Source organism: Sitophilus oryzae, unplaced genomic scaffold (assembly GCF_002938485.1).
Source record: "Sitophilus oryzae breed Bouriz unplaced genomic scaffold, Soryzae_2.0 scaffold_1745_pilon_pilon, whole genome shotgun sequence".
NCBI classification, from domain to species: Eukaryota; Metazoa; Arthropoda; class Insecta; order Coleoptera; family Curculionidae; genus Sitophilus; species Sitophilus oryzae.
Window position 1 is genome coordinate 1,673,415 of NW_022146441.1, and position 17,567 is coordinate 1,690,981.

At 34.7% G+C, this 17,567-nt stretch overlaps 1 protein-coding gene across 1 annotated transcript; it reads right to left on the minus strand.

The window, feature by feature from the left end:
* Positions 1-397: 397 nt before the first annotated feature.
* Positions 398-17,165, minus strand: LOC115881982 (probable phosphoserine aminotransferase). The gene is made up of 5 exons (XM_030899748.1): positions 16,841-17,165; positions 12,621-12,751; positions 6,969-7,341; positions 4,983-5,152; positions 398-957 (listed from the first exon to the last, which is right to left on the minus strand). Exons 1-5 carry the CDS (start codon positions 16,898-16,900, stop codon positions 585-587), a joined length of 1,107 nt encoding a protein of 368 aa, XP_030755608.1. The 5' UTR covers positions 16,901-17,165; the 3' UTR covers positions 398-584.
* Between the last annotated feature and the right edge of the window lie 402 nt (positions 17,166-17,567).

Genomic DNA, 17,567 nt, shown 5'->3' on the forward strand with positions numbered 1-17,567 from the left:
TATGAAATTAATCGAGAAACTGTGCACATTGCTAAGAGACGTGGAAGGGGATATAGCAGATTTGTCGCAGTTGACCGGCTGTTTTTTATTTATTTACTTCCACACATGTAAATACCGACCCAAGAGTAACAGTTGCCAGCACGGTATATCCTTCAATTTAATAGCTGTTAGTAAGAAAAGTTTCCCTTCAAAGATACGCACATACTGCATACATTATTTTTGTGTTTTTGTATTTCATTGTAGTATTTTTAAAACATATTGTAATTACGTATTATTTTTTAATCTTATTTGTTTACCTATTGTTTCGAATTTCCTGTAAGTGGGCTTCGGCCTGTCGGAAATAAACGACTATTTATTTATTTATTTACACAATTTTTTTTTAATAAAACTAGTTTACGATACCTTAATATGCGTTTTATTAACCTAAACACATATTTTTACATAATAAAATTAACAAAGTCTTAAAATAAATACATACATGGAATACATCGTGAAGAAATACTCAGAAGGAAATAAATAAGATATTCAACAACTTAAGCACTTTAATAAGAGATGCGATAACCGTTTGAATTCACTTATTTTCCTCACTTTTGGTGCTGAATTTGAAACTCGTTCATTAACCGAACTAGTAGTACCACGTCTTCGTACGAGGTGGCGTTGTAAAGGGAAGCCCTGATGCCTCCAACCGACCTGTGCCCTTTCAGTTGGTACATGTACCTTTTTTCCGCCTCCTGTAGGAATTTTTCTTCCAAGTCTTCGTTCCCCTGTGGTCCCCCTACCCTGAAGGGAATGTTTATCCTACTTTGACAGTTCTGGTCGATTGGACAACTGTAGAACGTGTTGGAATTGGCGATTGTTTCGTAGAGTACGCCGCTTTTTCGTTGGGATTGTTTTTCCATGCCTTCTATGCCGTCGTTTCTTTTTATCCATTGCAGGACTTTCTCCATTACGTATACTCTAAAAAAAGAAACAGAACATTAAATAATTTTAATTAGGGAAATACAGGGTGGTCCGAACTACACACACCGGAAAAGTCTAGGGATATTACAATTTTATCCAGCCATCGTCAGTAATTTTATTATTTGCATTTCTGATATAATAAAATTAAAATAAACAAATAGTTTACAGGACGTATTGGAAACAAAAATGCGAAATTTACCGAATTTTTCAAATTTACCTTGATTTTTATTGAACTCAAAAAAATACACACTTTTTTTTTTTATTCTAAACTGTGAATTAAAAAAAAAAGATAAAACCATTTTTACTTAATAAAGGGTATGGCCTCCTCTACTGTTCATTACAGCCCTACATCGTCTCTCCATGCTCCTGATCAGTACCCCCCCTGATCAAATCCCTACGAGTCCATTCTCAAAATTCTTCTTTGTACCGCGTCCCATACGTGCTCGATGGGGTTGAGGTCAGGAGATTGTGCCGGCCAGGGTAAGATGTTTAATTGATGAGCATTGATAAACTCACTTACCACTCTGGCTGTATGAGGCCATGCATTGTCATGCATGAGAATGAAGTTTCTCCCAAAATCATTGGCATATGGTAACACGACAGGCTCAAGAATTAAATCACGATATGTGATTCCTGTTAGAAACCTTTCAAGAAAAACGAGATCGGTTTTTTGGTCTAACTGGACTCCTCCCCAGACTATAACTGTTCCACCTTGATAAGGGTGCACTTCCTGAACATGATCCAACCGAATAAGATTTCCCGGTTCTCTCCATACCCTAAGCCTTCTCGAATCCGGATGAATTCCAAAGCGTGACTCATCCGTGAAGAGAACATTGGCCCATTGTTCATTCAACCACTGAACATGATCTTGAGCCCACAATTATTGTACCTCTCGATTACCTCTCGTTAAGGGTTGAGCTCTCCAGGGGCGTCTGCTTCTTAAGTTGACCTCTCTTAATCTATTGCGAACAGTGTCAGGACTAACGGTTACATTATGTGTTTCCTGGAGAATTAAACTAAGCTCTGGTGCTGTAAGAGTCGGTCGGCGTCGAGCATTTAATTTTAAAAATTGATCTTGCTGAGGGGTAGTAATGGGAGGTCGCCCTGTGTGCCTTTCAGCAACATCACCACTTTCACGGTAGCGTGCACTTAATCGCGATATTACACTTTGCGTTGTATTTAATGCTCTAGCTACGTCGATTTGGCGCATTCCAGCTTCGAGCATACCCATGGCCCTTAGCATATCGTCTCTGTTAAGATGTCTACGCTCCATAATGTCGTTTAATACTAAACAGAGTTATTTGAATGAATTCTGGCCAGTTATCATAAAAACATAGCCAGTACAGGTTAAATTCGAACAATTGATACTAGGTGCTTTTTATACATTTGACAAAAAATGCACAAACACTTCTGCAAATATCCCAAATTTAGAAATAACTACTGTGACTACTTCGTTTCAATCGAAGTAGAAAGAATCGGCCTATAAATATGTGGTTGTTTATTCAAAACATTTATTTTTAACTTTAATGAAATTATATCCCTAGATTTTTCCGGTGTGTGTATATTCCGGAAACTTTCCGCAGATAAAAATAAGTAAAAAGTTCGTATAAATGTATGTCCTAAAAAGCTTAGTTTCGGAGATACAGGATGTTGAAGTTTTATTTTTATTTCGATTTTTTACAAATAATTTCTGAAGTAACGTTAATATTTGGATGAAACTGGGAGCTTTTTTTCTGGGAGTATAAAACTACCGAGTGAAAAAATATACATTTCCGTGATTTTTTACGTAAAAAATGTCTGTCGGAAAAAACGCTACGAGCAACCGTTCTGAAGATACCTATTTAGAATGGATTATTGACAAAAAATAAACATGTTGAGTAGATAGTTATTTGACTGAAATGGTAAATTTGGAACCTTTTTATTTTTTTAAATAAATTATAAATTTTTCTTCGAAAAAATGACGATAAAACTGTTTCTGTTGAACTTTTGGCACAAAAGCATTTCAAATTTTTGATTTCAGTCAAAAATTTATTCAGTCTAATAACTGTTTAGTCAACATGTTTAATTTATGTCAATGATGACAGGTACCGTATGATCGAGAAAAAACGGCGTCAACGATGGCTATGAAATGAAGATCGCTGCCATTTTATATGTAAATTTATATGGGAAATGTCATTGATCGTCATTTCCCAGCCAACTGGACGCCATTTTTTTTCGATCATACGGTATTATATAACACAGTAAACTCACAGTAAACTTTTATCAAAGCCCAATGATTTTTCTCTCGTATTTTACAGGGTGTTCCATTTAAAAAAAATATCCCGATCCACTCACTTTTTTTAGCTACCCTATAGAAGTTAAAATATTTTCCTGAAATACATTTCCTAACATATACTTTAGGTTGGCACCAGTTGGCACTTATACAAAATTCCTAAGTTATTTATTGTAGGAGCTACAGATGCCCGACGCACTATTGCCGGACCCTGTATAAATACAGAGGCGTAGGGTATTAAAATATTGTCAAGGTGTATGTGGTGCTAAACTGTATTGCTGGTTGCCTACGTGTATTGAGAAACCTAACGAATTCGCCAGAAAGTGAAAGACGTTTTTGTTGAAGCGCCATCTCTTAGCTAAGTGCCAAAGCGAATCGGGCAGCAGTAGAATTTTCCAGTAAGAAGTAGAACGCTCTCCGAAAATTGTAGAAGGTTCGAGAAACAGTCAGTAGAGTATATAAGCCCGCGTAATCGGCAATTGGAACAGTTGAAGTTTTGAAGCATGGCTGGGAAACTTAAATGAAAATGACAGTTCATTAAAAATAGTTTTTCCTCCAAGATGCAGAGGCGTAAAATATTAAAACTGACAATATTAACAATGCAAATGTCAATATCTGACAATAATAAAATTTGATTTTTAACTGTCACTCAGAGACGCTTTTGTTGTGATTTTACGGTTTGATTTCGTTTTGATTTGTCGAATTATTGTAAAATTAAATTCCTTCAGATTTTTTGCCAGTATTCTGTTTTAGACAATGTTTTTTAAAAATGGTGGGACAATTTGTGTTTTGTAATAACTCTTAATTATTTTTTATCATGGAGTTTAATTGTTGTACACCTGGTTTCCGAAGGATACAATGGTAAGTAAATTAAACATATCTACTTACAGTTATAGATTAGTACTGCTAATAAATGCTACTTGCACTAAATAACTACGTAGTACATCACTATTGCAGTTATTTATTTTTTTTACGGTGCATGTAAGGAATTAAGGACGCGCGTTTTATATTAGCATGATCAGCAGATGATTACATCTGATTTAATTTGTTTTTATTATTTCAGGTCCCAAACGGAAACAAACTGGGAATCTTGCCTACACCAAAATTATATACCTAGCCGTTTCCAATTCACTTCAAAGGGAGGAAAATTATGTAAAACTGCCTGCTATTTGCTGAAAACCGCCAAAGATTAAATTATAACTGTAACAACTTAATATATACTATTTCTAGTATTTTTAATATATTTTTTAATTAATATCCGACATATAGGAACACTTTGTATGCTTTTAATTCAGTTGATTTATCGTTTATAATATGTTCGACCTAATTAAAAGCACACAAAGTGTTCTTACATGTATGTCTAAATTTATTTTAAATTAACTAAAACAACCCCCCTTCTCCGCACCCCTCTCTTCCATTAGTATTTCTTCCTCTATCTACCAGAGGCGCCCTTGTATAATAAAATTGAAATGTATTATAAGTTGCCTATCTATTTAATAGTATAAGTCTTTTATCTATGTTTTGAAGTTAGAAGTTTTGAATTTGATAATACCGCGTTTAAATATTGCGAATCGGACAATTTGGCGAAGAAATTTTATAAGTAGTTAATTGTGTGTAAATTAAAAGAAAAATAAATTAGTTAAGTATTTTATCGTGAGTTTAAATTAGTGGACCCACTGAATCCGTAACAATATTGAAAAATAAAAATTGAGAAATCCTTTTTTTTTATTTAAAAAAATGGGTTACTTACGAAAAGGTTGAAGGTGTGTTTAGGACGGAATTTTCTTTGGATACTTGAGTGAAATTGAATACTGTCGGGCATATTTTCATGGCTTTTCCCAATAAGTCCTCCCTTACAATGACCACCACTGCGCCGGCAGGTCCGATGTTTTTTTGGGCTCCGCCGAATATACAGCCAAACTGTAACAATATACAGAGCGTTTAAACTAAAAAATATATATTAGGGTCATTAAATAAAAATAATAAGATAAAAAAATAGTTTAAATAGTTTTTTCTTTGTTCCTTGTCCTTTTTTTTTTGTTTTTTTTTACGACGTGAAGCTTATTTGTTTTATTAGTAAAGTACCACCAATGGTACCACAATGGATATTAGCAGGGATAACTTGGGCCCGCATTGCCAACAATAGACAAGAATGGGCACAACTACAAAGAGAGTATCTAAATATGTGATGGAGGCTACACCATAATTGGAAATGGTTGAATAAGCTGAAAATGATGCTGATTGTTTACAGCATTCTTTGTGTTGTTGCCGTTGTACTATCTTGACAGGCTCTCAAAGTCTTTACTATCCTTATTTATTTTTGCTTGGAAAAAAGTCCGGAAGTTTTGCAACTTTGCAGGTTTATAGGTTTTGGGGTCCCTAACTAAAATCCATAAAATGCACATTTCCAGGACTTACCGCCGGCGCCGCCATATTGCCAAGATGGCGCCCAAAATCGGTATTTTGTGAATATCTTGAAAACTATGCGTTTTTCGCAAAAATTTGAGGAGAGCAAAATTAAAGAGAATAAAATTTCCTATAAAAACGGTTTTATGAGAATTTCCGCTAAACTCAACCGTTTAGGCACAAAATCCCTGGAAATTTTACAATTTTGCGGAAAATATGATATATTATGTATAGTCGATTTTCCGAAATCAAATGTCGATTAGGGTTCACTAAAACTAGTTTTAGTTTAGTTTCTTTAATTTTGTCATAAAACAGTGGCGTATCATTAATTCGCTCATTAATTTATGAATAATTAATTTTGATTATTGAAAATGTGTACTTGTTTCCACACCATCCAAGAGGTAAAGTATATGGCGCGTTTATTTTAACGTGGTCTCCCCGGAGGCCTACTCCACTAGATAAATTTAAAACTTTAACTTATCTGCACAAGCCCGACGGATCGGGCTCATTGATGTCAAAATCGATCGTGTCTGCTGTGCTGGGCTCATCAGGGTGGTCTCTTAATACGTCCAACTCTTCATCTTCATCCGCCAGAGGGATATCTACAGGCAAGTCCACACACTTTAGTGACGTTGTCACAGGATTTCCCATTGCAGTATGCACAAATCATTGAACATTTTAATCCTGCTTTTCTGCATCCGCAGGCATTACCATAGTTGTTGGTTTTGCATTTACAGGATAAAAATGCCAACAGGGATTTTGGAGCTGGATTTTTCAACGTTGTGACTGGAGTAATGCCTGTTTTTGTTTTCTTCCAATCCCATTCTTCGGCATCTTTGGTACAACCAGACCAATGCTGAACTTGGTGGTAAGTTCGCAATGAATGCTGTCCAGCACGACAATTAATTATTCATAAATTAATGAGCGAATTAATGATACGCTACTGTTTCGTGACAAAATTGAAGAAACTAAACTAAAACTAGTTTTAATGAACCCTAATCGACATTTGATTTCCGAAAATCGACGACACATAATATATTATATTTTACGCAAAATTGTAAAATTTCTAGGGATTTTGTGTCTAAACGGTTGACTAGCGAAAATTTTCATAACACCTTTTTTATAGGAAATTTTATTCTCTTTAATTTTGCTCTCCTCAAATTTTCGCGAAAAACGCATAGTTTTCGAGATATTCACAAAATACCGATTTTGCTGAAGTTTGGAAATGTGCATTTTATGGATTTTAGTTAGGGACCCCAAAACCTATAAACCTGCAAAGTTTCAAAACTTCCGGACTTTTTTCCAAGCAGGCCGTAGCATGATACCGTACCTTGGAAACATCAAATTTTCGGGTCATGATATTCGATGACATATCTGTTACTATTGGAACTCCGTTAGTGTCAGGGATATAAGGGAATTCAACACCATCCACAGTCTCGTTATCACAGTAGTAAAAGTAGGAAGCATTCGGGTTCAGCGTCCAAGTCGATTGGTCTGGAATCTTCCCGGGTTTGTCCGCTTTGGGGAACACTAGATTCACACTTCCGTATTTCTCGGCCTCTTTGGCAGCTTTGGACGACCAAGTACCGGTAACTGCGTAGTCTGCGGTACCGGTAGCACCCATAAAGTTCATGGCGACCGCAGCGAAAGCACCTAAACCTCCGCCTTGGATGAAGAGGATTCTGTAGTTGTCTGGAACATTTCTGAAAAGGATAATAATCTCACTTTAATAGTACTACAAAAGTCTACAAGAGTTTTAACGACGGCTATAGATCATACCCAAGAACAGTTAACCTAATAGGACTGCTCATTTAGCCGAAAGTGTCAGCCAGGTACATGCGAAAACTCCTCGCTTTGTAACGTCATTGTGGTCATGGTTATTAGATTTAAGCACCTTATATGTATGCAGTATAGAAAATTAACTGTATAAATCGTATTAAATACTCGTATAATGTATTTTTAAGAACAGCAGTTCCCAGCATCACCTTTTGCAAGCATTCTTTTTAAAGTACTTCCATATTTTGCTTTAAAATAATTAAGTATTTATACACTCTATAGCTCTAAAAACTTTAAAAATACCTTTTTCCCATCTAAAATTGACAAAATAATTAACTCAAAATTTCTCAGCTGTTATTTTTATAAGTTTACCATAGGCAACTAATAATACACACTATCATGACAAGGACTATAATGACGTCACAACTGTCAGCTGAAGCGCGGGAAGAGGCGAACGTACGTCTTAAAAGGTACATTCAGTCTGAGAGCGTCGAGCGTCGCGTCCGCGTGTCGAAATGGAATCAGTTCACTTAACTTAAATTAGACCGTTCGGGCAGACAGCGTCGCGTTTGGCGATGCGCTAGCGTCCGTTGAGCGTCGGGGTTCGAGTTCAATGGGGCGGACGCGACGCAAACGCGACGCGATGCTCGTCGCTCTCAGCCTGAATGTACCTTTATGAGGATGAGCAATCCTATTAGTTTACCGTTCTTGGATCATACCAAATAAACTTTTAGTCACGTGATTAAGCTTGACCGGCACCGCGTTGATCACTTTTACATATTTTCTTTTAATCAGAATATTTTAGGAAACAAAAATAAATTAATTATAAATATATAAACAGTTGTTATTTACCATCAACAAATCTCACCTCCTTAACAGAACTTAAGGTACACAAAGGGCCATTACTACCGCTTTCCCGTTCAAAATATTCTAAAAAGGTTGCGATGAGGTTTTTACGGCTATTAAGCTATCTTGTACACTTTGCACTAAAAGATGTTTGACTGCAAGGTCTGCTAGTAAAAATGTTTAAGCTTAACCCAACTAGCATTTATAGTGGCAGATACGTAACTGCCACTATCAAAGCCACTACAAAGTGGGCGGTTACCATCGGCGGCTACGTCGTATATTCGTAGCGGCTAAGTAACTGCGACCAAAATGGGGAAAGATTTTGAGTAGCCGGGTAGTGTCTTGGGTAGTTTTTGCCACTAAAAGAGTTACTATGATGTGTTACTATAAAGTAGCCTACTGGTGAATGCGACTTATCCGTTACGAAACTGCCTAGTCGCGGGTTCGTGGCAGCCAAGTGTTAGCCACCGACATGTGGAACTTTCGTTAAACTGTTGAACTTTATTCGCAGCGACCTCTTCATGCAATTTCACATTTCATAAAATAAATGTCATGATGGAAAATAATTATGGAAGCCATTATTATTTTTTCGTTATTTAATTTGTTATTTACCGTGCGATTTTAACGCCTTTTTTAGGTAAATTCTAGAACGCAATCAACTTTACTGAATAAAATAGTGGGTTTATATAACAAAATTTTCGAGCGCCTCTCAAAATATTTCAAATTATTATATTATTTGCAATAAAAACTCATGTTTGTAATTAAAAAATAATAATAATTTGCTTGAAACCGGGGTCAAATTTTAAAATATTAGTCCACCGTCAGAAATAACAAAATAACTAAAGAAAAAAGCTTTAATCTAGGTATATTTAGCTTAAAAACGCATAATGTTTGAGCCATTTGGCTGTTCGTCTAAAAATTCATGAAAAAAATATGGCCGTTTAATCCGAAAAATACTGTATAGTCCCATATGCTTCCACAAAGTACCGGGAACAATAACATATTAGGCCAACCCTACCCGTTTGAACCTTTAAAATCTTCGGATTGATAAAGTGACAATTGTAGCTATCCAAAGGCGACTTTATAGAAACAATAACTTTTTTGGAACTACATGGTCAACGATTCTTTGGAACCATAAAGTGATTTTTCCAAGAATGTTCCCTGCGCCACCAAATTACCACTTAATTGGAGCGTTGCTACACTGATCGTGGTGGTGGCGACTATACATTCCATTGGTGCCACTATAACGTTCCGCCTTGTCCTTTGAAGTTATTTTTTATTTATTGTGCATTTTCTATTATAAGTGTTTCTATATTATTCAGAGCTACAAGAGGTATAGAGTATTTTAACGCCCACTCTTTTAGCTCTTGTTTCATATTGTTATTGGTTCTCAAATTAGTTCTCCTCTGAGATTCAGTTTCAGATGAACTAACACTACACTCATCTACAGAAACAGCTTCAAAAATGTCTCAGTCACTAACTGATTTATGATGTTCATCAGTAGGACTATAGAAAGATGTAGTTTTTGTTTCTGATGTTGATGCATCGGCTCGCAGTGATTCATTTTGTTTAATTCTTCGATAGAAAGTACTAGATATTCTAAATTTCTTTTTATTCACCTTAGGGATTTTACAAAATTTTAATACAGCTTAAAAGCAAGTAAAAGAAAACATTAAAACAGAGCAGCACACTATGCAATCTGACGCAATTATATTTATTAGGGTATATTAAGTTACGGTCACTATAAAGTAGCCGTTTTTGACCCCCGTGACTTTTTAGTGGCAATGGATGTGCGACGGCTACTTTATAGTGACCTAGGAAGGTAGCAGTAACCATTTTGCTACTTTCAATGCTACTATAAATTAGAAGTAACTAGGTGTTGTGGCCGCGACTACCCCGTAACTTAAATTGTTACTATAAAGTAACAAAAACTTAATGGAGGCATTATGGTAGCACTTGTTGGTAACCCCTACTTTGAAAAGTTACTATAAAGTTTTTGGTCTTTTATGGTGTCATATTCGAAGATTCGGGTAGTTCCAACCACTTCTTTAAATTACATGTTTGCGACTTGCAATCGGGGTGTTTTTTTCCACTTTTATGGTAGGTAGGGACTAACCGGTCACTCTCGAAATATACTTCAAAGTGACTATTCCTTATAGAGTAACATTTTAAGTGGCAGATTGGGTCTAGGAACTATACTTTAGGGGCAGTGACATTTTAAAAAGGACTGGGAACTATATTTGCTAGTTGGGAAATTATCACAGCACAATTCATTTAAACCACAAACTCGTAATACAAAACTAAAGTGTCAAAACGAATGACAATGTCAGGAAATAAATAAATAAATGTGGCAACTTGACGTTTTTTCCAGCAGAGCTACCACCTGAATCCCAAGCGGGAAATTTAAATTCCAGTTAGTCAGTCTGGCGCCGAGTATGTCCATAGTTGGCAACAATGAATTTAAAAATCGTGCCCTCGATTACGTAACTAAAAGTTTAATGGTATCGTTTATACAGGGTGTCCCAGAAATAAGTGCAAGTATTTTAAAGGGTGGTAGATCTGGTCAAAAGAAACATTTTTTCTCTTTACCATTTTTCAAATAAGTCCAAAATAACGGAGTTATTTTACTTTGAAAATTTAAACAAAAAATGCTTTTTTGCCTAAATTTTGAGAGCCACTGGATCTTTTCTGGATTTTCTTTCATGTAAATTTAATCTACTGCCTATGTTGCCATATTATCAAAAAATTATGTTTTTTAATTGAAAACTAAAAAACTGTCCAACATTTTTTTCGAAAAATTCCAAATTTTCATAATTTTTTTTCCCGAAAAAAAAAGCTCATAGGCGTGTTTCTGAGGCCGAAATATACTACCAGTTAAAATACTTGCACTTATTTCTGGGACACCATGTATGAGGTTTTTTTCGCAACATATTTTTTTGAAAATTTTGTACTTTTCGAAAAAAGTTTGGATTTTTTTAAAATTCTTAATCAAAAAACATAATATTTTGATAATATGGAAAGAACGGTGGTTTTCAAAATATAAGCAAAAATTTTTTGTTAAATTTTCAAAATAAAACAATTCGATTATTTTGGACTTATTTGAAAACAATAAAGAAAAAAGAGAAAATAAGTTTCTTTTAGCGAGATCTACTAGCCCTGAACATATTTTGCACTTATTTAATGCTCACCCTGTATTTAACGCAAATTTACAGTACGATTAATGAGTGAGAAATATTACAAAAAAAAATCCTCAAAAATGTAATAGTAATTTAAAATAATTATTGTATTAATCTATACTAAAATATAAAATCCTTATGTGACTGACTCACTGATTAATCACGATCCTGCTCAAACCACTGAACTAAGAAGCTCAATTTTGGCATACAGGTTGATTCTAGGGTGTAGAGGTTCGATAAGAAAGGATTTTTCGAAATTCGAATTCTAAGGGGGTGAAACCACCCCTCAAATATTAGAATATTTATTTATTTAAAAACCGGTGAGTTTTTCGGAAAAACTCTTAAACCCGTATATTTTATTTTGTTGTTTTACATATTTTAATATTTTTTTAAAAAATATACAGGGTGTTTCATAAAATATGACCATTGAGTAATCACGATTCTGTTTAAACTGCTTGACGTTTAAAGCTGATTTTTGGCAAACGGATTGACTGTGGGGTGTAGAGGTTCGATAAGGAGGGGTTTCTCGAATCTCAAATTCCAAGAGGGTGAAAACGCCCCTCAAATATTACAATATTTGTTATTTAAAAAACGGTTAGTCTTTCGGAAAAATGTTTGGACGCGCATAATTTATTTTGTTTTTTACATATTTTGAAATTTAAAAAAAAATCATACAGGGTGTTTCAAAAAGTTGGGTAATTGATCAACCACGATTTTGCTTAAACTGCTTGACGTAAAGAGTTTATTTTTGGCAAACGGATTTTTCGAAAGTCAAATTCCAACGAGATGAAACCAATACCCCTCAAATATTACCAAGTTATATAATAATATCGCCATATTGTTTTTTCTCATGCTGACATAAATGTGAGAGAATTGTATCCAGTTTGTATGTTAATGGAAATTCTTGCTTCGCTTTATCATCACCATTACAAATGATTAATTCGACGCGAACGAAGTCGCGGGTACACGCCAGTACTTGTATAAAGCAATTTCATGCTACATTTTAAAACTATCTTATCTTTTGATAGTAAGAGGTTCAATGTCATGAGAGGTGAATCATTTTTTAAACTTCAAAATTCTCACGCACGTTAAAAATTATCCTCATTATCTCAACCTCATTAACCTTGACTGATTTTGATTTTACATCGGTGTTATCACATTATTATTTCTTTGTAAGTACTTACAAAAGTTCTCTGATCAGGTCCTGTGCACTTTTGTTTATTTTCGAGTATTCTTTTGATCTGTGGCTCATCTCCATCAGACTCATGCCGCTGTTCTGGTATGAGAGAAGTTCCGACTGGACTTCGGTTAAAACCTGGAAAAAAATGGATACATTGAAAAAATTTAGTCGGATACAAAGATATATCGTGATGAGAGGTCGTTTAAATTGATTATAAGAGATCATTTTCGGTAAAATATAGAGATTTTACGGATTTTAAAATAAAAAACTATCGACCATATTTTATTGACAAAACATTAAATGAAATACAAGCCCCAAATCATAGACACAATGATAACAATACACAATTACACAATACATACAACTTACAATTCCATACATACGAGGCGTTTCGGAAAAAATAAAAAGGATAGGAAAACAATATAACATACGAACATCTTTCAAAACACAAAATACGCTTAGATCCATTTTATCACATAATAAACCAATGAATACAGAACAACCAACAAAAAATGTAATATACCAAATACCATGTGAATGCGATAAATTTTAAATTGGTGAAACATCTAGACCCTTAAATGTTAGAATTAATGAACATAAAAATTATTTAAGAAAGGGAGATTTTCACAAATCTAAGATTTGTCAGCATTCTTGGGACACAGGGCACAGAATAAACTTTAATAACGCCAAAATTATAATGAGAGAAGCGAGTGCCTCTAAAAGAAAAATAAAAGAGGCTTTTTTAATACAATCTAATAAAAATAAATGTACCTATTGCTCATGCATCTGTAGATGTTAGTAATGTATGGCAATCGCTTCTTTGATTTTAAAGAACATAACATAAAGAACCAACAGTAAGACCAACGGTTGATCAAGGACCAGAAATTCTCAATAGTGAAGTATTGCAGGCAATTAAACAACTTAAAAACAACAAAAGTCCAGGCCCTGACAATATATATCCAGAAATACTTAAATTAATATCAGAAGAGAACGTAGATATACTGACTAGGCTTTTTAACAAGATCTATGATAGAGGAAAAGTACCTGATGACTGTCTACACTCAACTTTTGTACCGCTTCCGAAAAAAACATCAGCTCGACATCTCAGTGACTACAGACTTATTAGTTTAATGAGTCACGCACTGAAAGTGTTACTTAAAATAATACATAACAGAATTTATAAGAAGTGTGAGCAAGAAAGCGGCTATGAACAGTTTGGGTTTAAGAGTGGATTGGGAACACGAGAGGCCTCATTCTGTTTACAATTGATGGCGCAGAAGTGTACAGACCAACAAAAACCAATGTATGTGTGTTTCGTAGATTTCGAAAAAGCATTCGATAGAGTCAAACATACGAGACTCATCGAAATGTTGTATGAGTTGGGAGTTGACAGCAAAGATGTAACACTTCTGAAAAATATATATTGGCAACAAGACAGGGATGTGTGCTGTCTCCTTCGTTATTTAATGTTTATTCTGAGGCAATTTTTCGGGAAGCTTTCTCTTCAACAGATTGCGGTATTAAAGTCAACGGCGAAGTCATTAACAACATTAGATTTGCCGATGACACAGTTCTTATTGCCGATTCTGATACTGGTCTCCAGAGTTTAGTGGAACGACTTAAAGGCTCCTGTAAGAAATACGGGATGAAGATCAATTCTCTTAAAACTAAAGTCATGATATTTGGAAAGAACCAAAATGTACCAATTCCTATTAAAATAGAGGGCAATACCTTAGAACAGGTCTACAAGTTCAAATATTTGGGGTCCTGGATAGTTAACACCTTGAACAACGACGTGGAAATAAAAACCAGAATAGAACAAGCGAGAAATGCATTTTTAAAAATGAAGAACGTCTTCCAGAACCCGAGATTGGACCTAGAGTTGAGAACTAGGCTCGTTAAGTGTTATGTTTGGTCAATCCTATTATTCGGAGCAGAAACATGGACACTGAAAGTTCAAGAGATGAATCGCCTCGAATCGTTCGAAACATGGATATATCGAAGAATGCTTAAAATTCCATGGACAGCCCATATCACAAATACCGAAGTCTACAACAGAATAGGCAAAGAGAGAGAGAGAATTGCTCAATATAATAAAAATAAGAAAAACATCATACTTAGGGCATATATTGAGAAATGAAAAATACCACGTCTTACAATTGATAGTTAAGGGTAAGATTGAAGGAAAGAGAGGTCTCGACAGGAAGAAACTATCTTGGTTGAGAAACATCAGAAACTGGACTCACCTAACTTTTGAAGAACTCATAAGGAAAGCCGAGAATCGTGAAGATTTTGCCAATGTGATCGCCAACCTCCACGAAAGAGACGGCACGTAAAGAAGAAACATAAAGAAACATAAAAATAATTAACACATAGAGGGCATCAATAAAAAACAAACCCGAACGTTAATTAATTTAAAATTTATTATTTCTTTAAGCTTTTTATGAAGCTTATTGTCAAATATAGTTATCTGTGGTACCAACATAACATTTTATATTTTCGCCAATTAGAATAATAGAGCTTAATAGATTTTATTCACCTCCATAACTTGATGTGATGAAAAACATTTTTTGGAAGTCAGTAGAAGCAAATATGAGCGACATCGGGAACTTTGCCAAGAGCTGGAAGTGCTTTAACGCAAAGAAAGTATGAGAGAAAGGTTTGGTACGATAATACAGGGGTATCGCAATGGGCCAAAGCCTCTGAGTGAGGGTAACTACCTACTAATTATTAATTATTAAAATATTACACAGAAAATACCTACTAATCAGCCTAAATTCAAATAAACATAAAAAATTGACTAGATATTATGTTTAACAAATAAAAAAACGACCACTCTGTATATATTTACTAAGTAATGAAATGGAAAAAACCTTCCAAGCTAGTCATGTTCTAAACTTGAAATTTGTGTACCTAGTAAAATAGATAGGTAGGTACTTGATTTTTGCGATGTATAAAAATCATTTTTATTAAATATCAATTATACCGTTTGTTTTTATCAACCAATTTACCTTGGAGTTTATTACCCATTAACAGTGAACTTGATAATCCGAATTTGCTTATACTAATTTCTTTTTTATGTTATTGGACGATATCACAATTTTTTTTTATCTTAAAATGATTGACTTAAGTATTAATTATTTTAAATAGGTAATTAAAAATATTACACGCGATTGATGTGTGAAATTTATAGTATCCTATTTTTATACAGGTTGGCGCCTCTCATACGCCGCGGAGGCTCCAAGGAGAACGACAGTTTGTATTGCACTTCCTCTCAAGGAACTAGAATTCCCACCTCTATTGTACAGTATTGAGCCTTCTAGTTCTGAGCTCGGGGTTGGCAGATAAAGATCGTGCTCCGCATTCCTAAGTGGATAGTTTGAGGTGGCCTTTCGGGAATAGCAGATATGTGCTTGCGGATTAAGCAAACGGATTCAAATATGAATAAAGAAGGAAGAGTCAGTATTTTGAAATTTTTAAAGAAATTCTGGCAGTGAGTTCTACTGTAATATTATATCCCATCAAAAAAAATGGGCGCTTATCTCAGCATCCTACAGGCAGAAAACTGCACTATCTAAAGATGCGTACAACTTATCTTAGATACTAACTATCCGAAACAAGAAATAACCATCTCGTCCGATAGCCAAGCGTGCACCGAAAAAAAGTACACAACTATGGAAATGAATAGGTACCTACTCATAACATATTTTTCCAATTTAGTGCAAAATAAATGTTTTACAAAATATTTTTTTTCTCTTTGGTAGTCATCTAAACAAGGAGTGCGGTAATGAAAATGCGTGAGTTAAGAAGCTCTTAACTCACTCAAAATGCGTGAGTTAAGAGCTTCTTAACTCACTGACGGTATATAAAATATATTGGAAATGGTACCAAGTTATGGGTTGCAGAATATACAACAGCGACTGTTGTGTCTGTCATTTTAGTTCAAAAGTAGTCATTTATTTTCAGTCATTTTTTGGATGTTAAGCATCGAAATCGTCCTTTTTACCATTCGAAAAAACGATGTTACAGTAGCCTTTGAAATAATAATCGATGACAGTCAATTATTATATTAGAAATTGACTTAAAATCATAGTAATAATTAATATATAAATAGATAGAAACAAGAATTGTTTATCAGGCATCCTCCAAAGCAGAGTAAGTCTTCAAAGAATTAAGAAAATAAAAATAAGTGTTAGTTTAAAAAAAACATCTAAACAAACTTACTTCTCTAGGTAGTTTGGCAGGTCCCGCTCCAAAATTTAATGCTGATTGACTGGATCCCATTCTGCTGGCTTGTGTATTGCTGAGTGCTGAATAAAACAAGGGAAAAATCACTGAAATAATCAAGTCTTTGCGAAATACACGAAAAGTTCGTCTGTATATGAGATAGTACCGTCTGACAGTCTATATGTTGTTCGTTTTAATGCTGAATGCGGTCGTACCGTCAGTACCGTGCGAGTTAAATCGGTTTCTAAAGATCCTCCGGTCGTACTTTCGGTTTATATCGGTCAGTTGAGAAACGCGTCAGACTGGAGAGATGGTTTAGTGGGGACGACTTATACAGGCTGTCCTAAAAAATTGAACTATATTTTTTATTGCATATTTTTAAATTCTAAAGTACCTACAGTGGAGACACAGGTCTACTTCACACACAACGGAGCCTTAAAAAACCTTCATATTCCTTCAACTTCACAAAAAATTCCAGATCTTGGAAAAAATCACCAAATTTCGAGTATTTTAAAATTTTTAAAAACTTATTTCTGGTTACAATTGAGGGTTGGAACCTCTAGTGTTACACAGCAAAATAAAAACACTAAATCACCACAATACACCAAAACACTTTTACTTTTACACTGGACGCGCGTTTCGCTAACCATGTTAGCATCATCAGCAGATGATTATAAACTAAAGTACAACCTACAAGTTGAGCGTTTATATACTCGCTCAGTGG